Source organism: Alosa alosa, chromosome 5, assembly GCF_017589495.1.
Source record: "Alosa alosa isolate M-15738 ecotype Scorff River chromosome 5, AALO_Geno_1.1, whole genome shotgun sequence".
Taxonomy (NCBI): domain Eukaryota; kingdom Metazoa; phylum Chordata; class Actinopteri; order Clupeiformes; family Clupeidae; genus Alosa; species Alosa alosa.
The window spans coordinates 5,287,847-5,308,312 of NC_063193.1; the positions used below are offsets into that span (position 1 = coordinate 5,287,847).

The 20,466-nt window shown below is 44.7% G+C and overlaps 1 protein-coding gene across 4 annotated transcripts in view; it reads left to right on the forward strand.

Annotated features, from left to right (window-relative positions):
• The window catches only part of si:ch73-138n13.1, a 52,112-nt gene that overhangs the window by 7,114 nt on the left and 24,532 nt on the right, over positions 1-20,466 (forward strand). For all 4 annotated transcript variants that reach the window (XM_048242637.1, XM_048242638.1, XM_048242639.1 and 1 more), the window contains 4 exons: positions 3,265-4,699; positions 5,298-5,385; positions 9,177-12,959; positions 14,445-14,573. In XM_048242637.1, the coding sequence (XP_048098594.1) occupies positions 3,276-4,699; positions 5,298-5,385; positions 9,177-12,959; positions 14,445-14,573 (5,424 nt within the window). In that variant the 5' untranslated portion in view covers positions 3,265-3,275. The remainder of the gene's footprint in view (positions 1-3,264; positions 4,700-5,297; positions 5,386-9,176; positions 12,960-14,444; positions 14,574-20,466) is intronic.

The following is a 20,466-nucleotide window of genomic DNA, read 5'->3' on the forward strand; positions in this document are numbered from 1 at the left end:
AGCTAAAATTGAAGGCTACAGACGAGTGGAGAGAGTATGGGAGAAAGAAGCGCGTATAGTCGAGTGGGACGTGACGGGCAGAGAGGAGAGCATAGCTGAAATTCATTCACTCACACTAAATGTAACCCTTTGTAATTAAAAAATAAAGGTTGAACTAGGCTGCGTTAAACATTATTGTCCCCTGCGGGAATGAGTAGTCTTGGGTAGAGTGGACAGAATTGGAGTAAGACCCATGGGGCTGATTGTACATCACTAGTGAACAAACAAGCTGCAGTCAGGTCTGTGGCAGACAAACAGTGCTAGCAGTGAAAAGGAGTGTGGATCGTAATACTATACATCCAATAAGAATAGAGCAAAGCAGAAGTAAAGTGTAATTAAATAGTGACAGTCCTTCAGCAGCTACCGTCACACCGGTGTAATGAGAATGTTGTAAAATGAATGTTCTAAAGAATATTTGGGTTTATCCAGAGCCCTATCTATAAGGCTTATAGATTTATGAATTTTTGGGTTTATCTAATTCAACATGGAATTTTAGAACCTTAAATTGTTGCAGAAGGGAATCTTTTGTTAGAATGTGCAACATTGTATTTAGTGGTGTTACAAGGGGTGGGTGGTCTCTGACTTGGTTGAAGAAGAGTAGTGAAGAAGTAAGAGTTAAATTTCACAGAGAAACAGACCAAAAAAGAGTGTTGATTTATTTGTTACACAAGTTAAATTGCTAATAGAAAACTCTCTCTCACAAACATATTTTATATACTTTATTTGATTCCACTTTACAAGTCAAGTTACATTAGGAATCAAATCTTCTGAAAAATCCAGTAGATTAAAGCAGTTCAGCAATCTATCATAAGTTCAGGTTCAAGGGGATAGGAAATAAACATGCTTCCTATAACTGCTGATATGGAACAGTACTTTACTAGCTTCTTGGCCTTAATTTACTATAGTCCCCCAATGCAACCAACCTATATACAGTACATGACCTAGGCTACCAGAAAGGAAAAAAAACACACACAAACACGCACTGTGATTTGTGGTTACCGTCCAGACTACAGATACTGTGCCTCCTGGCCGTCTTGCTCATTGAAGTTGATCTCAAGATTCCCAGACAGACTGCCTACAGCAACAGTACAATAGTCTGCATTTCACACTGCTCTCCCTGTGTTGGACCTTTGTTTATTTAGTCGAAGTCCAATACTGTTTCATTCGCCATAAAATGATTTTTATTGCATGAACATCAACCATGACCAGATAAGCAACTCACTGTTGCTTCATGTTCCAAAGACGTCCAAAAACCCTGCCTTGGATGATTGGAAATTATTAACAGTTATGGGGACTAAAACTAACTTGTAAATCAGTATTATCAGTGTGTTTTCCAAGTTATGTCACCTTCATTTCATAATGATATTAAGGGGAAGGTTTGGTTGCAGTGGAGTGAATGCCAGAGTTCTCCTGCAATGAATGGGAGAGAATTGTGGAAGTACTGCCTTTCTTCCTGATGGGCAGTTTCATATGTTTTGGATGTGACACTCATATAGTCCTCTATGTGGCCAAGCTACCTTTAATATGGAAATGATTGCGATGGTGTGTAATACACTCTTGTGAGGTGAAATTGAATTACAGCAGAATTACAGAATTATTGCTTTTCTTTTGTCATTGTTACCCTTCACAATTGGTTCCTCTGTCAACTTTTAGCTAGCCTGGGTGTTCCCATGCTGCCTTGTGCACGATTTGATTCACGCTGCTAAGGCAGCCTGGAGACCATGGAGCAGCAATAGGGAACCAATCACAGAACGGGGGAAAGCAAGACGATGATGAGCTATGCACAGACGCATTTGATAGACATCCGTGGCACCCAATAAACGGATCTGGGCATTTTTTTCAAATACGAGAAAATGAAAGTTTGGTTTCCAGACCACGTCTCATTGAGAAGTGGTGGCGCTTGCCAGGCTAACTTTTAGCCTGGCCTAGAGATAGATGTATAGAGTGCTTGAGTCAGTGACTTTTCTCTATTCAATTCAGTTTATTGATATTTACAAGGATACAAGGAGGTTTATTTGTCACATACATAGTAATACTAACGTAAAGCATGTAGTGACATTTCGTTTGGTGGTGCTTTTTCTGTGCAAGTGTGAAGAAAGAAAGATCAAGAAATATTTTAATAAATAGCAAGAGAGAATAAAAAGTGCAGTGTGTGTACAGTCCATGTGTAAGAAAACAAAACAAAAAAAAGTTTATAGTCTTGTGTATAGGATACAGATTGCTTGAGGATAGAAGCTCCTCCTCAGTCTCTCTGTTCTGGTATTGTAGCAGCAGAGACGTTTGCCTGACCTCAGTCTTTTGAAAAGTCCATGATCAGGATGTGATGAGTCCTCGTACATAGTCTAGTACATACTCTGGTACAAAGGTCTCCTGCAGGGTAGGGAAAGGTGCTCTGATGGTACGTTCGGTAGATCGCACCACTCTCTGTAAGGCACTGCAGTCACAGGCTGTACAGTTCCCATACCAAGTGATGATGCTACTAGTCAGGACACTCTCCACAGCTGAAGAGTAAAAGGCCTTCAAGATGAGTGCCAATACTTTGAACTTCCTCAGCTGACCTAGGAAGTACAGTCTTTGCCTAGATTTCCTCAGTGTGTGCTGGGTGTCAACAGTCCATGTTAGATCGTCAGTGAGGTGTTCTCCCAGGTATTTGAAGCTTGTGACTCTCTCCATTGGCAGCCCACTGATCTTAAGTGGATTGTAAGCTCTGTTCTGTTGTTTCCTGTAGTTCACCACCATTTCCTTTGTTTTGCTGACATTCAAAGTGAGATTGTTGGACTGGCACCACTGTGCTACCTCATCCACCTGGTTCAGATAGGCCTGTTCATTGTTGTTGCTGATCAGGTAAGGTGGTGTGACTGCTGCTGGCTCTGCAGTCATGGGTGTAGATGTTATACAGCAGAGGACTCAAAACACAGCCCTGGGGGGCACCTGTGCTGATGGTTAAGGTGTCAGATGTCAGACCACCCACCCTGACCACCTGTGATCGGTCAGTGAGGAAGCTGTGAATCGATTTGCAAATGGTTATTGAGCATTTGTAACAAAGACACTAACAGCAACTGAGATTGGTTAAATGGTTTAAGAATGTTTTTCACTGTAATATTGGAATAAAATAAAATGTAGATTATGCCAACAGACTGATTACTTGTTTGGAAAGTCTGTTTAGGGTCTGTGTATGTCAGCATAGTTGAGATCTTAACAGGAGGCTTTTCTGTTTTCTGGCAGCTGTCGTAAGGATGGCTGCTCAGGTGGAGCTGGACGCGGGCAGGACAGGTGTGGTGGGAGCGCGGCTGCACCTGAGCCCCCTGGCCGACTCCAGCAACACAAGCCTGATGGAGAGCCCTGCCTGCCCCCAGGGCGTCCTCATCCTGACCCCTGAGCCCAGCAAGCCCGCCCCAGGGCCTAAGCCCCGCCTCACCCCCAAGCCCTACGCCGTGGAGAAGAACCCCACCATCCGGCCCATCCTCGCCCCCAAGCCTCAGCCCAAACCTCGCCCGGACTCCACCCGGCTGTCGGTCTCCAAGCCAGATCCTCCCTGCATGCCGAAGCCGCCGCTGGCTAGTGCTGTGGCTAGCAAGCCCCGATCAGTCTCCACCGGCACCCCCAACACTGCCGCCAGGCCGACGCCCTCCACCTTCTCCACCAAGCTGGGGTCGAAGCCCAACTCAGGCCAGACCAGCAAGCCCTTGGCCCAGCCTTTCAAACCAGCGCCACCACTTGCCTCGGACGAACCCAGAAAACCCTCCCTCTCCCAGATGGCCAAGAAGCCTGCAGTAGCCGGACCTGCAGTGCCTCAAAAGAGAGGGGGCGTTCAGACAGGCCGGTCTGCAGCGGAGTGGTCCGGACCGACCCGGCAGAAACCGCCGGGCTCCACCATGACCCGGGCCAAGTCCCTGGGCTTCCTCACAGAGGTGGGCCTAACGGAGGCGGTGCCAGACACCAGCGCCAGAGAGCCAAATGGAGGCCGCGCAGCCATGGAGGTGGCCGCCGCCCCCGTGCCTCTCAGGCCTCAGGGCAGAGGCGGCCGGCCCCGGCCCATGTCGGCCATTTTTTTACCCAACTCTTCCTCTCCAGACGCCCAGAGCTCGGGCGGCGGCGGACCCCGCTGGAGAGGGCGGCGGCCACTCTCCGCCGACCTCACTTCCAGGTTCGAGATCGCAGGGTTCACTGTGCACCATAGAGCTGCCAGCAAGGAGAACTTGCCAGAACCGACACGAGGGCAGCAGCAGGACGAAGAGGAGGACGAGGATGAGAGGACTAGAACGAGAGGTGTGACCAGGAGTGGAGAGAAAGACAAAGAGAGAGGAAGCGGCGATGGCACGGAGGACAAGAGCAAGGTGTCCACCACGCAGGAAATAGGCGAAAGCAGGAAGCAGGAAGCGGGGGAGGGCCAGGAGGAGGTGAAAGGCGGAGGGAGCATAAAGAGGAGGATCAGTCTCCTGTTGGACTCATCCACGCTGTCCGTTCCCAGAGGGGGCCGGACGTCTGCCGACGGGGTGGAGACTCGCTCGGCGGCACAGCCAATCCCGGATGTCCCAGACAAAGCCATCGGAGTGAAGCAGCGGATCCGAAAGCTGACGGAAGACACGCCCCTCTCTCAAAGCCCATCTCAGAAGCCTGTGGTTAAGCCACGCCCCCTCCCAAGAGACCTCACCAAGCGGTAAACATATTTATGATATTCTTTTTCAAGTGAAAAAAAAATCTTTCTCATGTAAACAGGAAAAACATTTAAATGTCTTATGCTGAAATCATACACTATTATACACGAATGAAAATGCCCAAATTATTTTGATAGACACTTTCTACAATTTCTGTTTTGACCACCAGTGCACAGTATTTTGTATTATACTGTGCTGCTTTGCTCATGTAAAACCTTTGTCTAGTGGTCACACCCTAGTGTGTGGGGGTGTTTCTGCAACCACTTGTGTCACTGACATAATATGTACTGTAGTTGTACCATAAAGGGACTTGAGTGTTTTCATTCTAAAAATAGATGCTATTGTAGTTGCATTTGAGTCCTTTAATTCACATGGGGCAGATGGTATTTGATGCATATTCAATCTGCATTGTCACTGCGTTTTGAGTGTATTGTCGCAATAATTGAATGAAATATATCCACATCATACACATTACTCCTAGGCTACATTATCCCTTTATACAACAGCACTATGATCAAACAATGACCTTGATGTATGTAATGTTTTTAACATTTGTGGAGATTGGGATTGATAACCACAATGTCCACCTTCAATTCACAGCTTTGGTTCAGAGAAGTCCATTGATTCCCCCACAACAACAAGTGAGAGTAAAGGTCTTGTGGACAGTGAAGGAGACCAGCACAGAAAGGTGAGAATGGCGGCCAGCAGTGTGAGCAAGACCGGGCCTTTTGTGAAGGCAACAACAAATCCTCACCCATTGTTCAGTGCAGAGGGGGAGAGACTATGCATTCAAAGGCTCATAATTGGGCCTTGTGCAAGGGCCACATGTTTGTATGCTAAAATGTTTGACCTAATTTCTCTGACCCAGTGTGTGTGTGTGAGTGTGTGTGTTCACACGCTGTTGGTAAGATGGTGAAACATAACTATGTACTTCTGAATTCCTCTTGCTAGTGGCAAAACAGTAAGTATGAAAAACAGAAACCTTAAGGAGGCCATGAAATAATGCTATATGTTGTCTGAATTTTGTGTACCCAAAACACATGGTGCTGGTGTTCCATACTTGGACTAATCCAAAGACCTGGTGCTAGTTCCACAAAGCCATTTTATGTTGGACTGTAGGCTTATCCAGTACCTGGGTCATTCTATCATAGATTAACTTGAGGTGGACAAATACCAAACTGCTTTGTCCAATGGATTAATTTCGATGACTACCTGAAGTCTGACTATTTACAACAGGGGTTGGACAAAATAGTGGAAACTCCAGGTTGAATAATATGTTTCTTATTTAATATCGAGCTTCTCAGAGCTGGTTGTTTCTTGTTTTTGGTATGCCAGCCTGACTCGAAACGTTTTACTCAACAGTTTTTTTGTTACCGAGGTCCCAGCCATTTGCACTCCATCAATTGTTGGACACTTGTAGGTCACATTATGACATACTGATGCACAGATCAGTAAAAAGTGAAACATAAGTATAAGTAAGTATATATACTCTTTTGATCCCGTGTAGGAAATTTGGTCTCTGCATTTATTCCAATCCGCGAATTAGTGAAACAGACACAGCACACAGTGTACACACATTGAGGTGAAGCACACACTAATCCCGGCGCAGTGAGCTGCCTGCATCATCAACAGCGCGCTCAGGGGAGCAGTGAGGGGTTAGGTGCCTTGCTCAAGGGCACTTCAGCCATGCCTACTGGTCGGGGTTCGAACCGGCAACCCTCCGGTTACAGGTCCGAAGTGCTAACCAGTAGGCCACGGCTGCCCCCAACATCTTGGTTATTACATCAAGTACAGGACATCTGCAGTGCATGTACGATTTGTGTACCGTTGGGACAAACATTGGCAGAAATATAGGGTTCGAAATATCACCCGTTTCCTTTTTCTACTGTCTGACCCCTGTACATCTAAGCTGTAGTCAGACTCTATCTTTGGGTTTGTGAAAAAGCCTAAAAGAGAGGTACAATGGAGATGTCCATAGAGAGAAGAACGTTTAGTCCAGGACTAGGACTGGCCCATAGTGTTCCTTAGTGTGTCTGGACCCCATTGTCTGCTCTATGCAGTAACAACAGCATTGAGTAGCACAGGAAATTGCATGCACCTGTTTGCAACCATTCAGATATTTTTCAAATAGCTGTTTAATACATTTTTTTTTTGTCTTGTGAGACTGTAGGAAAGGATAGTATTAATTATCTGAGACAGTTTATAATATCCCTAGGGCTGTGCATTTATTTGTGCAGTTTTGTTTTGTTTGCGTAATCTGTCGTGTCACTATGACCAACACCTGCACAGCACAACTAGCAGGCACTAGCATTGTTTATACTTACGTAGTAAGCAAGTAATTAAAATTCATTTATATACAGCTTACACTGACCTAAGTGTTGTTTTCAAAACAGAAAGAAAAATAAATAAATGAAAATAAAATGCATACGCATACATCTACACATTACACAAGGAACAGCAGGACACAGAAAGCAAGCATAGCACATTAGAGGCCAGAGAGTACAGGTGGGCTTTGAGCCTGGATTTAAAAGCAGTTAAAGGGATGGAGGGAGCAGTTCTTATATCAGATAAGCAGCTGATTCCACAAGCGTGGAGCAGTGACTGCGAGGGGTCTGTCCCCTTTTTGCCTTAGCCGAGAGCGGGGGATGTGGAGAAGGTCTTTGTTGCCAGATCTAAGAAACCTGGGGGCTGAATGGGGGTGCACGAGGTAAATAGATTGGGATTATATGACAATACACTAGCGTACCGATGTGATGGCTCTTGCTTCCCTTGAAGGACCAAGCCCAACAGTCAGCTTTCAAAGTTTGCATGTTTTTCTACTTAAGCCCGCATTTCCATGTGATTTTACTTCATTCCCGCGGCCCTCCCTAAGACATCCTAAAGCCCTGTAGACAGTCAAGTTTTTAGTTTATTACCCATGACTTTGTTTGACTTTGACAAATTTGCATGACTTTAGGAACAACTAATGTATGTTTTAGTCAAAGGGCTTTTAGTGCTTAAATTAATACCTGGTAGAAATTATAGCTTAAATATGACATCACTCTCAGACCTCCCTCTGTGTTTCCATTTGGTCCTTTAGAGGAAAAAGAAATGGCAAGCCAGATTTTTTTTCTTCTGGTGTGGATCTCTAATATCAGAGGGGAGGCTGGAGCCGTTGAAAAGGCTTGTAACCTGAGTTGGGGTATTAGTCATGTGCCGTGTGACGGTCGGTGATTATGAAATATTCTCACTCACTCGAACACACACACACCCAGGGGAAAGGTCAGAAAGCGAGAGAAAGCTTTGATTACTCGGCACCCCACCCAACTTCATCAGTGCAAACAAAGCTGACACAGATCTTCTTTCGGTGTCCACACCTGTATGGATTTTACCCCCTCCTTTTTACCCCCTGTGGTCTCTGACTACTTTCACGTTCAAAAGTGCTTTACTGACATGGCTCATTAATAAAGCTATGTAATTGGTAGTTATCGGATGAAACAGGCAACATTCATGTAAAAAAAATATAATGCACTAACATTATAGAAATTCTTGGCAAAGGGCTATTGGGTCTAGCACTTATATTTCCCTTTATATGCTCCCTATTATTTCACAATGATGAGTTTTGTCATGTGTACTCTGGTATGTCTTTAACATCATTTAGATGTTCAAATTGTTTTGGTAAAACAAAACACTAAAATAGGATATAAATCCATTTTGAAGTCTAGAGTAGCTATGTCAGACAGTATACTACTTCTGTCACCCGTGGTCAGTAATCGGTGACAGCTGTCTGGCAATATCGCTGACTGATGGGCACTGCTCTCAGTGAGAAAAGGCTGTAATCACTTAAAGGAGCTGTCGGTGCTTGTTTTTTTTTTTTTTTTGGAGGATTAGAGGTGTAGACAGGGCTCACCTTTGTCTAGCAGAAAGCCATTCTCTGCTTCAGTGGCTGTGCCTCGATTTCTCTGACTACTGTATTGACTGTCAGCCAGCAGGTTTTGGGGTGAGATGTAATCAAGTGGCATGTTCGAACATCTGCGAATAACCCTCTGGCATTAAGGTTTTTTTCCCCTAAATAATAATTACCGCAATGTTAGGCCAGCTGTCATATATTTCCCATAGTGTGTTATAATCTTTAATATAGAAATTAAGAATACAACTATGAATACAACTGCAAAATGCATTTACTATGATAGTAACTTATATCTATTACTATTAAATTACTATTACCATAACGCATTAAATAATACAAATAATTAAATAAATAAATATAAATGAAATACATATCCTCTACTTTTCAATAATATTTCAATTAATATAACTATAGCATTAGGTATTAACAATGGTACAATTATAAATGAAATGGCAAGAACTATAACAAATATTTAGAAATAAATATTTTCAATGTGAAATTAAATATCGGTTTATTTTGACAGACATCAAAGAAGTCCCTTTGAGGAAAGTCTAATCCATATTGTTTATGCTCCCTCTCCCTCCCTGCAGCCTGGAGACTCAACCCTCAGTGTCCAAACAAATCATGAAGGCGACAGGAAGGAGGTCCTACAGGAAGTCCATGACCAGCCCGACCCATCTTCTTGGAGGCCCACTGAAGGGCGCAGATCAGTTAGTGATGCCCAGGGGGCGTGCCCCAGCGGCGGGGTGCAGACAGTCCGAGCGGCCCTCTTTGAGAATGTGGTGGAAAGACACAATGTGCAGATGGTGGAGGATGGGAGATCTGGGGCCCCTGGAGCAGCAGAGGGGGCAGCAGGGAAACACAAGCCTGGCAGGAGCCTCTCTTTGCGGGGCAGAGGAGACCTGCAGGCCCGCCCTGAGGCAGACGATGATGACGGTAGTCTGGTCATGGCAGTCTATTGTGAATCGGCATCCCCTGCCAACCTGGAGCGTGTGGATCACGTGTTTGAGACCGTGTCTGTCACAGGTGAGAAGTGGGTCACGAGTGAGGAGGTGCCATTGGCTCAGCTGGAGGAAAGGGCCCTCACGTTACGCACACGTCGCTCAGAGGCCGGACTGAGGGATATCAATCTCACTTCCCGGCCTGATGAGAGAGGTCAAGACCAGGGCCCGAGTGAACACCCACTAGGGCAGGAAGATGGTAACCTTCGCTACCTCAGAGTTGGGTCCCTGCAAAGGTGGGGCGTTGTGGATGCCACAGAGCGTCAGGGTGAAGCGGAGAGAGGGAGGAAGACTGACATGGTGAGGATGATGGAGGAAGAGATCCAGAGGCAGATGGAGGTACACAGGGCCGCAGCAGCTGAGCTAGAGGAAGACGAGGATGAAGAGGTGGAGAAGAACCTCCTCGCTCAGGTAGAAAACAAACAGGTGGACGTACAAAGGGAGAGAGAGCGAGAAATAGAGAGTGAGAGAGAAGAGGTTGCAGCACCTAAACGACCCAAAATGCTTGAGGGTGATGAACAAGCGACCAAACCGAGAGCTACGTACTTCGCGCTCACCGGACAGGTCCAGGAACCAGGATCTCATCTAGAGGGAGGACTTGAGAGGTCATTCATGGGAGGAGAGGGGAGGGTGGTGTCTGTTAACATGCCTTATGAGGACTTCTCAGTAAGGTCTGGGAAAATGGATTCACAGGGTAAGGTGATCCCGCTACGCAGGAACCCCTCCCTGGATGCCGCACTCAGGAAGAGCACTCGGCAGCCAGAGCCCCAATGGAGGGATGGAGGAGGGGGAACGAGGGAACAGAAAAACGAAGGAAAGAGGGATCAGAGAGTCGTAGACAATGCGATGGAGGCAGAGAGACGCATGCTACAGGAGTTTGAGAAGAAGAGGGAGCAAGGAAGAGAGAAGGAGAGGCAGAGAGAGATGGAGAGGAAGAGGGAAGAAGAAAGGGAGAAGGAGAGACAAAGGGAGCTGGAGAGACAGCGGGAAGCTGAAAAAGAGAGGCAGAAGGAGATCGAAAGACAAAAAGAGCTTCAAAGGCAAAAAGAATTGGAGCGGCAAAAAGATCTGGAAAGAGACCGGCAGAAACAGATCGAGTACGAGAAACGAAAGGCCGCAGAAAAAGAACTGGAGCGACAAAGAGAAGCAGAGCGGGAACGACAGAAGGAGTACGAAAGGGAAAAGGAGCGGATGCTTGACCAGGAGAGGCTTAGGCTGCGAGAATTTGAGCGCCAGAGAGAGTTGGAAAGACAAAAGGAACTGGAAAGACAGCGAGAGATTGACAGGGAAAAACAGAGGCAGCTGGAAAGGCAGAGGGAAATAGAGAGACTGAAACACCTAGAATTGGAAAGACAGAAGGCATTGGAAAGAGAGAGGCAAAAGCAAAAGGAACTTGAGAGGCAGCGGGAGTTAGAGCTTGAAAGACAGAGAGAGATAGAAAGACACAGAGAGATAGAAAGACAGAAGGAGATGGAGAGACGACAAAAGGAAATGGAGCGACAGAAAGAATTGGAGAGACAAAGAGAATTGGAGAGACAACGAGAGTTGGAGAGACAACGAGAACTGGAGAGGCAAAGACAGCTTGAACAGGACAGACAGCGAGAGCTTGAAAAACAGAGGCAGAGGGAACTTGAGAAACAGAGAGAGATTGATAAACAAAAAGCCATTGAGCGATGGAAAGAGGGCGAAAAACAGAAGGAGATTGAGAGAGAGAGACAGAGAGAGCTGGATGAATTTGAAAGACTCAAGGAGCTGGAGAGACAACGCTTGCTCGAATTTGAGACACAGCGGCAGAAGGAACGTCAACAAGCAGAGCAAGAGAAGCAACGCAAGAAAGGGAAGGAAGAAGAGTTGGAGAGGAAGCGACAACATGAGCTGGAACGACAGCGAAAAGCAGCAGAGAGGGAGAAGAGGAGTAGTGAGTCTCCCCTCAGACCCAAAGTGCTGGACTTGGATACTGTGAACCTGGGTGATCGATCTGGAAGAACCCCCATCACACCCACTGAGCAGCATCCTTCAGCCCGCTGGAAACAGCCCTCCCCTCGGGCAGAGGAGCCATACCGATTGGCCATCCTGGACATTGACTCCTTCAAGAACCAAGCCCAGTCATCTCCCTCTGGGGAGATGTTCCCAGTGGCAGGATTCCAGAACACGGAACCTTCTGGAACTCCAGTGAGAACACAAGCTCAGCCTCAGACCCCCGAATGGGCTAAACCCCAGCCCTCTTTTCCACAACAACAGCAAACACAGCTTCAGCCTCAACAGCAAGCACAGCCTTGTCCTCTACCACAGTACCAACCCCCAACTCAACCCATGTCTTTGGACTGGACCAGAGTCCAACCTGCAACCCACCAGCAGCACCCTCAGTACCAACACCAACCTCAGCCCCAATTCCAACCTTTCACTCCAGACTGGACCAAAATTCAGCCCATGCCTCAACAACTCCCACAGTACAACCATCATCAAACACAAACGCCCCCCACCCAACATCCACCCCAGAACAACCATCACCACACACAGCAGCTTACTCCAGAATGGACCAAAATCCAGACACCTCTCCAGCCACAAACACCGTCTCTGCTCCAAACGCAACCCCAGCCACAGCAGGCGCAGCCAGCCAGCTTAGAGTGGGTGAGACCTCAGGCCGTACCTCAGACTGCTCCCCATTCCCTCCCTCAGCCCATGGCACCACTCCGGGCAGGTGACCGGGGATTGGGGTCAGGCGAGCCGGAGTGGTTGACGGCTGGGACGAGGAGTACCACGGGGACCAACGTAGCATGGTCATCATCCCAGGCTGACGTCTGGCAACCAAGGCCAAGGGATGAGGTCCTGGTGGATGACCCCTGGGTTCTGGCGGATATCTCCAGAAGGCCTGCCGCTGGCGCCAAAACCAGCATGGACCAGATGCTGCAGAGGCAGCCAGAGAGACCTCAGGCAGCTCCACTGATACCGTCACTTCCTCCTCCTCTGATTCCCACCCCAGCAGTCACCGTGACCCCCATGTTGTCTCCATCCCAGTCCTTCAATCCTGTCCCAGCAGCTATTGCCCCTAACCTAGCATTATACTCTGCTCTGACCCCACACACAACTCCTATAGTCCCCTCACATACACCAGCCATGCTTCCTGACAGGCGGTGGGTTGGCTTCTCTACGGAGAGTGACTTTGCTGGGGCATCGCTGCCCTACCAGTCCCACTCCTCTGCATCCACGCAAAGGAAAGAGACCTATGGAGGGCAGGACTCGAGTATGCGGAGCATTGGGCAGCAGGTTGCAAGTACAGATGCGGGTGTATCTGAGCCCATGGCCTGGGAGCTGGCCTCTCAGGGGCAAAGACCAGAGGGCAGAACGGTGCGAAGGGAGTCGAGCCAGCAGGTAAAGGCTTTGGTATGATCTGTATGTGTCTAAGCATTTAGAGTTAGAGGCAGTAGGATGCATTTACATTTGGGTGAATGGTGATTTGTTTTGTTTGGATGTGGATGATTGTGTGTGTGTGTGTGTGTGTGTGTGCACGTGTATACCTTTGCTATATTTCATACCAAGCAACAACCTCCCAACAACATGCCCAGAACTAATTTGAACATCAGAAGCATGTATGCTTCTGGGAAATCACCCTAAACTTAACCAAAAATTGTAGTTGAAAAAATACAGAAATGTATTTACAGCAAAAGTAGGCTCACACATTGTTTCCTGACTGCCTATTCTGTTTATAGTTTGTAAAGTTTAGGCGACTCTGATCAATGTGATTAACCAATGATTTCAAAGTTAATGCTATGTCTACGCCCATTACCATGCTAGCGTTGTAAAGGATTCCCAATCGTTAGTCATCAGACTATTCACTCGTGAATGAGTTTGGCCTACCAGGCAAGCTATAACCCTCAAAAGATAAAGTCATGTTTTCATATCCTAAGACCCTCATGTTGGTGCTGCCTTATCTGTCCCTTTGAGTCATTTGTTCATATTTGGAGGGATTTCTCTTCTTTAGATTACGCACATACACTGCTTTGACCATGGGGTTTTATCATGGAATTCACAGGTGATTTTGGCTTTGATCAATCCCTGAGTTGTACCTGACATTTGTACCTCAACAGGGTTTTTGGTCAATGCAAAGGCTCACTTAATGAAACTGAAATCCATTTGATGCTATTTACCACCTTCTGACCACAGAGGGTGAACCACAGTTGATTGAAATTACAATTGTGATTACAAATGCAATTAAAATAGCATAATTATGCATCTGTGAAAACATGCACAATGATACCCTAATTTTATCCAAAAAAAGTGTTTCGGACTAACGGTGTCAGCGTTTTACCATTTTAGAAGTAACGTCTTAATTATCTGTGTGTTTTTAGACAAAGAAACACTAAAATGTCTACTCCAACTCAAATGTTTGACAGTCCATCAGACACAGCTCAATCACAATATATAAAAAAAAAAGTTTTACAGTTCCAACAACATTTCAATGCTGGCAAGCAATCATTTAAAAAAAGGTCATGGCTATTTACGTAGTGCAAAACAAGTTACACAAGAATATTTTTAAAAATTGGTTTATTTGCAACAAAAACCCTTAATTATGCATATTATATCCCATACATAAAAATCACTAATATTTCTTGAAGTATAGACTGTGTACTACCCATCAGTAGGATTTATAATGCTTCAGATGGAATGTTTACTAATTTAGACTGAGGATCTAATACTGACTATATTGACTGTGTTAAACCCAAACAATGGCATTTTGAGAATTTAGAAACAAAGTGCACACCCTGATTGTGAAATTACCCATTTTTTAACTGCATCAGCATGACATGGTGCTGTTCAAATGTGTGTGTGTGTGTGTGTGTGTGTGTGTGCTGGCAGGTGCTATCTCGGATGCGCTCCAGGAGCGTGAGCCGGCGTTCTGCACCATGCGAGAGTTCCGTGGACGCACCGATGAACCGCATGAGGAGCCGCAGTGCGCACAGAGAGAAGGGACGGCAAAGCTGGGGGGTGAGTCACAAATACACACACCCACACACACACACCTACTCTCTGTACCACCCTCATCTGTGTGTAAACACCTTACCACACCTTACTATTGAAAATTAGACAAGCACTTGACCTGTTAGTCATGTACACTTGCATACAAACTTCCCATACTGCTATCATGCATCAGATGGAAGATTAAGAGGAAGCTAGAGGTGGTGTCCTTATTAAGCCGTGTGTGTGTGTGTGTGAGTGCCCGCATGTTTATGGTTAGTGATGGAGGGTTTGTGTTGGAGGTGAATGCCTCTGCCATTACTCATAAACTATTATCTTTTTGCCGATGTAATTCATTCCTGCTCCACCTGTTCCAGCACCAATACACACACACACACACACACACACACACAGAGAGAGAGACACACACAATCTGTTCTTATTTTTTATACTACTCTTCTGCATTTCCTTTCATTTGCAAATACACTGAACCTGAGGAGAATTCATGAGGAATTGTTGTGTTCACATTCCTTAGTTTACATTGTCTGAGGAATGCGTGGAGGACTCTTTCCATAGCTCTCCCCTAGCAAACACTTTTCTTTTATGAGTGAACATTATAGGGCACTACAAAGACAAACCTACCGGGCAGATTTGAGGCAGGCATTTGCTCGAGTAAACATAAGCGTCTGTTTCACCTATAACACAACCTGCACTATGTGAAAAAGTGACTTCAGCTTGCCTGTTGTCTAGGAAACCTGTTTGGTGAGTGTGTGGTTTGGCTAGAGCCGTGCTCCACAGACGCCACCTGGTGGTTGGATTGGAGTATGACATGTATGTAGAGCGGGTCACACCGGCATGCCCCAAAGAACTTGATCTAAGCCTATCTGTTTATTGGCCCCAACCCCCAGGGATAGCCTTTCAATCAGTTTCTGCTTATCAACAGTAGAGTCATATGACTGCTTGGCGAGCCAGTGAAAGTATTTGCTTACACACATCTGCAATCAGTTGAAGACATACGCTACTAGTTCACTTCGGTGAGATATGTTGAGAACTTGAGGAACACAACTGTTTTCAACACAAGACTATCATGACTTATGTAATCTCACCTGTTGAGAGTTGTTGTAGCTACTTAGCATGTACCAGCTGTATTTTATTTTGAGGACATCTCACCAACAGGAACATCAGCTGCACAGTGGTTCCCTCTTAAAACAAAGATATCAGAGACAAAGGTATGAAAAGGTATTTGTGATGCAATTCAGTCCAATCTTCCTTTACGCAGATCATTTCTCAGTATGTCATAAATGTTTGTTCACTGACATTTGTATGGGAAGTAATGGTTAGGCTCAGAGTTTCAGTATATATTGCAAAGGTTGGCCACCATTTTCAGGAGAACTGCAGTTTTGCAGTTAAACCAAAGATATTTTAATAGGACAAAGGTGCTTTTTATGTTTATAGTTTTTGTTAGTATGAAAACCCATTATTTTCACTGTTGATGTTTAATATTAGTAGTATTACTGTTACTATTACTATTATTGTTGTGCGAAAGATGGCAATCTTTTCCCATTGATAGAAAACATAAAGGCTAACTGGCTTTAGCTTGGGTCACTCTGAGCCAATCATATCAGTTCTGACATCACAGATGTTGCCGAACATTTTCAAATCTTGCTTAGCGTAAATGATTCTCATGCACTTATATGGGGTGGAACTGTTATTTGTCTCAAAAAAACATTATTTTTATTGTCATTTTAGCAGATGCCGTCATAATTTACTAGGCTGTGGGAAAGATATTAAGATGTCTAATTGATCGAAAGTGGTGGCCTAATTGACACCCAACACAAAATAGGAGTTTGTTCAGGGTCAGGGTACTACTACTTCGTCACTTCTCTCGCAGAATTCCATTTTTTTAAAAATACATACCCCATGCGGCATGCCCCACGAGAAGATTGGAATCTCTGGATAAACCAGTGGTTCTTAAACTTTTTCTGTCATTCATCCTCTTTAGAGGTGAGGAATGGGGTAATCCCCACCTTGATGGGGTAAGCCCCACCTTACCCCATCACCCCGGTAAAATGGTAACATTAAAATGTTATTTTCGCATTTTGGTTCCACATTATACATGTTCCGTCTCGGTCTGCAGGATGTTTTAGTTCAGTGGTCACCAACCTTTTTGAGCCCAAGATCCCTGATCTCGGCCCTGAACAAAGGCAGGATCTACCTTGAAGCGTCAAAAGAGAATCAAAGCCAAAATACTTCCAATTTAAGGCCTTTTATTAGGCAAATGTATCAGGTCAAAAATGTCACATCTTCCACCCTCTTATACAGGCGTCAATGAGATAACAACATTTAACATAGTCTTTACTTACATGATTTTGGTTTTGATTTTCTAATTGGAGTAAGTGTTTGTGACAACAAGTCATGATACATTTATAATGTTTGATCACTGTGTTGGTATGAAGCATCTTTCACGTAATGAATGTGCACTCTAGAAAGTGAAAGTAACCTAGGCCTAGGCCTACGATGCAAGTACTACGATACGCTCTGTGTCTAGCTGTCTGTGCACGTCAGCAATTGATTACGTTCTTCAAATGGAGAACAAATTCCTGACAGTTCCTGATCGCTAAACTTTCGTTTTCATTTCCTGTCAGTTAGCAGTTGATGTAGAGAAGGAGGGGGGGGCACAAAAAAACAATCAAATTCCCTCTTGTTCTTTGTACCCCACCTGTCATGTCTCTATTCCCCACTAGTGGGACCCGCCCCGCACTTTGAGAACCACTGAGTTAAACCCTCTGTGTGATGCTCACCAGGGCCTACCAAACCCAGTGTCACTGTTAAGCAAGCCTGGGTCATTAACCAATTAAGTCCAGATCTTTGCAGTCAGTTCTAGATTAGGTTTGTGTGTCTCATGAAGAGACTGGTTTTGTTCAGAGTGAAAAAGGAAAGCCTCTCACTCAGTTTCATTACTGACTGACTGACTGACTGACTGGCTATGGTATTGAAATGGAAAGAGTGTTTTTGTTTTTGGTCCTCCTGTGCACTTTATACTCTATACTTCACCCACACTTTACTTTACTCTCACACACAGTTTCTATTTGAACGATTTCACATTATATATCTGACCTGGCCTGAATTTAATTTCAGTAGTGCAGATATCTATAGATATTAATTAATTAAATAGTCTGTCCTCTCTGTTTGTTGGGGTCTGTTTCTGAGTGTTTGTCTTTCCTCCTTCCACTCCCTTGTGCACCCACCCACCTACACCTTCATATATGTATCTCTCTCCTTTTCTCTCTTTCTCTTTGTGCGTCTCTCTCTCTCCTTTTCTTTTCTCTCTTCTCTCTCTCTCTCTCTCTCTCCCTCTCTCTCCCTGAGTGTCTCTCTTCTCTCTCGTCTGTCTGTCTTGTCTGTCTGTCCCCCCTCTCTCTTTGTGTCTGTCTGTCTCTGTGTGTGTTTTTCTTTCCCCCTCTCACCATTTGTCTCCCTTTCCTTCTCTCTTTCTCTCTCCCTTTCTCTCAACCTCTCTCTCTCTCTCTGTGTCCCTCTTCTCTCCCTCTCACTCTCTCTCTCTTTCCCTTGCTCTCTCACTGACTGGGTCATCTGCAGAGGAAGAGTCATGCTTGCATCACCCACGCTACTCCCACAGCAGTTGAGGGCCAGTCAGAGCCTGACTCAGTGCAGTGAGGAAGTTGTGTCTGCTCGTAGTGAAAGCACATCCAGTGAGAGAAAGAGAGCGTTTCAGATCAAAAGTTAAACCTGAACTGCTGTGAGACAACCAGGGTTAGTGAAAGAACGAGAACGCTGGTTTACAAATCTTCATCAAGTCGAAGGTGTATGCGTGTGAATGGGTGAATGGTGATGGAGCCGTATCTGTGTCCATCCTGCTTCAGGCCTCTGCAGCGTCTGTGGGTAAGTTGAGTTTTCTCTGTTGATTCAGAGTAAATATGGAGGCCTGTGGTGTAAAAGGCAGCTCTCATAGATAAACCTCTATGTAGCCTACTCTTCAAGAGGACGGAAGGAAGGATGTGGCTGATATTAGATTTGACTTGCCACAACACAGGACACAAACAAACAGTTGACCAGAGCACTAGTGCTTGTCACACATGCATTTGAATCTCACAAAATACTGGAATCAAGAACTGTCTGATGATGTAGATTTCCTGGAAACATTTGTAGACTGCACTAGAACAATACTCTTAAGTTCAATGAGTTATAGGGTCCAGTTTTTATGAGGTGGCTAAGTTTTTCTACTGTTCTACTAAATTAAAGAACGTTTAAGAATATGAAGGATTCTTGATGTCATGAATCACCCAATTTGGTCTGGTATAGCTATTTAGGAGCATGTTTGCTGGAATAGTTTGATTATTTATTCATAGTGATGCCCAGTCATCTTGTCTGTCTGTCTTTTTTTTTATGTCCAGACCGTTCTGATTTCTATGAAAGATGCATTTTTCATTAGAGACGTTAAAAAATACTTGTTCATCTTTCTCTGCTCTCACTTCCACTTTAAAACCCTTGGAGTTTTTCTTGTTCTTCTTGTGAAATGATATCATAGCTGTAAGCCATATTCCCCTCGGTGCCGTCACAGAGTGCATTAGTGTATAACTGCTTCATCACTGCTAGGTATCACTCTAAGGGTTGACCAGGCGTGTCACCAGGAAATTCTGCTGGGCTGGCAATGTTGTCTATGGTGACAGTAAGCTTGGCTGATGTCATTGCTTTCTTATGCTTTCATACTATATGTGTTAAATTGCATGGGCCCTGTAGACTCAGACAAAGACTAAAGACAAAGTCAGGAGTACAAAGGCAGAAATCGCAGATACTGCGAGCTTGAAGTGAATTTAGTAGATTCAACTGTATGCATAGAGAAGGGGATAGGTATGTAATGAAAATTTAGTTGTGCTCAATCCATCACAAGCTGGGATTTCACTCCACTCATTCGCATATAATCATTTTCAATTAGACACATTGTGTATAATATTTGTTTACATTTGCATTTATTAATTTAGCAGACGCTTTTATCTCAACATTCAAGCTTGAGGGCAGAGGAGACCTTAGGTAGGAATAGGCCTAACTACTGCATCAGTCAAGGCTATTACTAACATACGACCATGGGACAAAGTGCCCATTAGTCCACAGGTTGTGCTTTAATCCAAAAGAAGAGTATGGAGGAGAAATGCATTCCCATGTGCAGTCCTCTCCTGTGTATTACAGTAACTCTATTGCTAACTCTATAGAAATGTAGCTGTGTCCATCTATAAAGCTCAGTTAATTGGCAAAAAAATCCTGTATTTTAAGTGCATTCATTCAAATTCACTGTGTATGCTTTCATCCTCTGTGTTATTGGAGTTAAACAAATGGACATGTTCCATATCAGGGGAAGACTTTCTTCACAGCTGTGAGATCCAAACACAAGGTAGTCATGGCAACATTAACATAAACAAGTAAATAGAAATGCAACAAATTTGGATAAACTGTTAATCATCAACTATAATTACTGTACATTATACCTATGTTAATCGAGATTTAATCCACCCGCCTGTAAGGAATCAGATTTGTATGGACATTAATAAAAGTTCATAAATATCCAGGTTCCAGTCAGGATTTCTTGTTGGAATGTGCAAATTGTGCATTGAATGGGAAAAGTTGAATGGCCGAGCTATGCAAAATCAAGTGATTACTGTACATGCAGTACATTACTTACCTGAAGAGCAGCTGTAACTCACTGGAGGTCAGCAATGTACTAACTAATCCAGTCAGTGTCTCCAAAGTCAACACGGTTAGCCTAAATCTCTTATCTTATATGAAGCATTGGAGGAAAGTTAAATTTGTGTGTTATACTTTACTGCTCTCTGTACTTCCTCTGTAAGGTGTGTGTGTGTGTTGTGTGTAGTACAGTATGTGTTTTTTGTGAGTGTGTAAGAGCGTG